The 2,013-nt window shown below is 46.1% G+C and overlaps 1 protein-coding gene across 1 annotated transcript; it reads right to left on the minus strand.

Moving 5' to 3' along the window:
- Positions 1 to 205: 205 nt before the first annotated feature.
- Positions 206 to 1,150, minus strand: LOC112930418 (olfactory receptor 9I1-like). The gene has a single exon (XM_026012734.2). The coding sequence runs from the start codon at positions 1,148 to 1,150 to the stop codon at positions 206 to 208; it is 945 nt and encodes a 314-aa protein (XP_025868519.2).
- Positions 1,151 to 2,013: the final 863 nt, after the last annotated feature.

Genomic DNA, 2,013 nt, shown 5'->3' on the forward strand with positions numbered 1-2,013 from the left:
CTGGAGGTGGGAGAAGGAGAGGAGAAAAAAGCATCATGGGACTGCTGGAAATGAATTTTATCATATTTGCAGTTTTTCTTCTGTGCCTGCTGATACCAATCTACCTTCTATTTGTGAATCTAATTTGCATATAATGTTGGGACCTATTAGGATCTATTGATATGGGAAGAAAATGGACCAAGAGGAGAGGTCCTGCCACTCATATCTACACACTCTGGGACACCTGGAATCTACTAGTGACCTTTCTGAAGGCTGCTTTCACATCTTTGTTTCTTAGGCTATAGATCAGAGGGTTTAGCATGGGAATGACCACAGTGTAGAAGACAGACACGACCTTGTCTTCCTCCAGGGACTTGTTGGAGCTACTCCGCAGATACATGAAGATGAGAGTCCCAAAGAAAAGGGCCACAGCAGTGAGGTGGGAGGCACATGTGGAGAAAGTCTTGACCTTGCCACCTGGAGACTTCACCTTCAGAATGGCCTTGATGATGAGCAGATAGGATATCAGAATGACCAAGGCATTGGCCAAGATCACAAAGTTGCCAAAGAAGACAATGACAATCTCTGTGTTTGTTGTGTCACTGCAGGTTAGCTTCAACAGGGGTGGGACATCACAGAAGAAGAAGTTGATCTGATTGTGGTCACAGAAGGAGAGGGTGAAGGTGCATGTGGTACGCAGGATGGCTCCTGACACCCCACAGACGTAGGCCCCAACCACCAAACCCCAGCAGATTCTGGGATTCATGACCACAGTGTAGAGCAGTGGGTTGCTAATAGCGACACAGCGGTCATAGGCCATCACTGCCAGCAGGAAACACTCTGTGCCTGCACAGATGGTGAAGAAAAAGAACTGCGTAGCACACTGGCCAAAGGAGATGACTGTCTTGCCTGTGGCCAGTGTGTCCAGGATCTGAGGGGTGATCACTGAGGCATAGCAGGCATCCAGCAGGGCGAGATGGCTCAGGAAGAAGTACATGGGGGTGTGAAGTTGGACATCCACTTGGATCAGAATGATCATTCCCACGTTCCCCAGAAGGGTGACAATATAGAAAATGAGAAACATCAGGAAGAGGGTAATCTCCCACATGTGGTAGTCCGTAAAGCCCATGAGAATGAACTCTGTTACTGTGGTGAGATTATTCTTGGCCATGAATTCAATTTGTACAATTGATTTGAAGATGAGAAGTAACAACAGGAACAACAAAATCCCAAAAGTGAAGGACAGATTCTTTCTCCCTATGGTGGAAATAAGCTTTATATTCCTGGGCCAATTTATAGAGCTTGCTTTTGAGAAATTCTGTACCTGGCTGATTCTCCTTGGGCATCAATGTTCTTCCACATTTTTTGGAACCGAGCCCTGAGCTGGTGTTTCTGATTCCAATTAATTCTGGTTTGTATTTGGAAATTTCTGTGAAGATGAGAGGTATACAGACTCAGATTTGGGAAGAAACTGGTCGGCATGTGTTCTAGTCCCCATGGGATGCTGAAGTGTCCTCTACTGCATACCGTCTGCCTGATGATCTGGATAGCGTATCAGCCTCCATCTGTGGACAGTTCTAGCTGCTAATTCTTGTTTTGGATCTGTAATCTCTCTCTCTGTCTTTATCTTCCACACATGGGTTTCAGTTCTACTCCTTCCAGACCCTCACAGCAAATTTAATTCTTCCTCTCATGAAAGGCTTTCAGAAGTTGGAAGATGATGAATCTGCTGTTTATGTTGACAGGTCCCTCATATTACCCACCGATGTGGTTTTTAAAATTATCGGAGGACAAACATTATATGGTCTCATTCATTTGGGGAATATAAATAATAGTGAAAGGGAATAGAGGGGGAGGGAGAAGAAATGGGTAGGAAATATCAGAAAGGGAGACAGAACATGGAAGACTCCTAACTCTGGGAAACGAACTAGGGGTGGTGGAAGGGGAGGAGGGTGGGGGGTGGGGGGTGACTGGTTGGCGGGCACTGAGGGGGTGCACTTGACGGGATGAGCACTGGGTGTTATTCTGTATGTT

This window comes from Vulpes vulpes, chromosome 5, assembly GCF_048418805.1.
Source record: "Vulpes vulpes isolate BD-2025 chromosome 5, VulVul3, whole genome shotgun sequence".
Classification (NCBI taxonomy): Eukaryota; Metazoa; Chordata; class Mammalia; order Carnivora; family Canidae; genus Vulpes; species Vulpes vulpes.

Excerpts from the sequence above, each read along its gene's own strand:
- LOC112930418 (XM_026012734.2), bottom strand. The coding sequence starts at position 1,150 with ATGGCCAAGAATAATCTCACCACAGTAACAGAGTTCATTCTCATGGGC.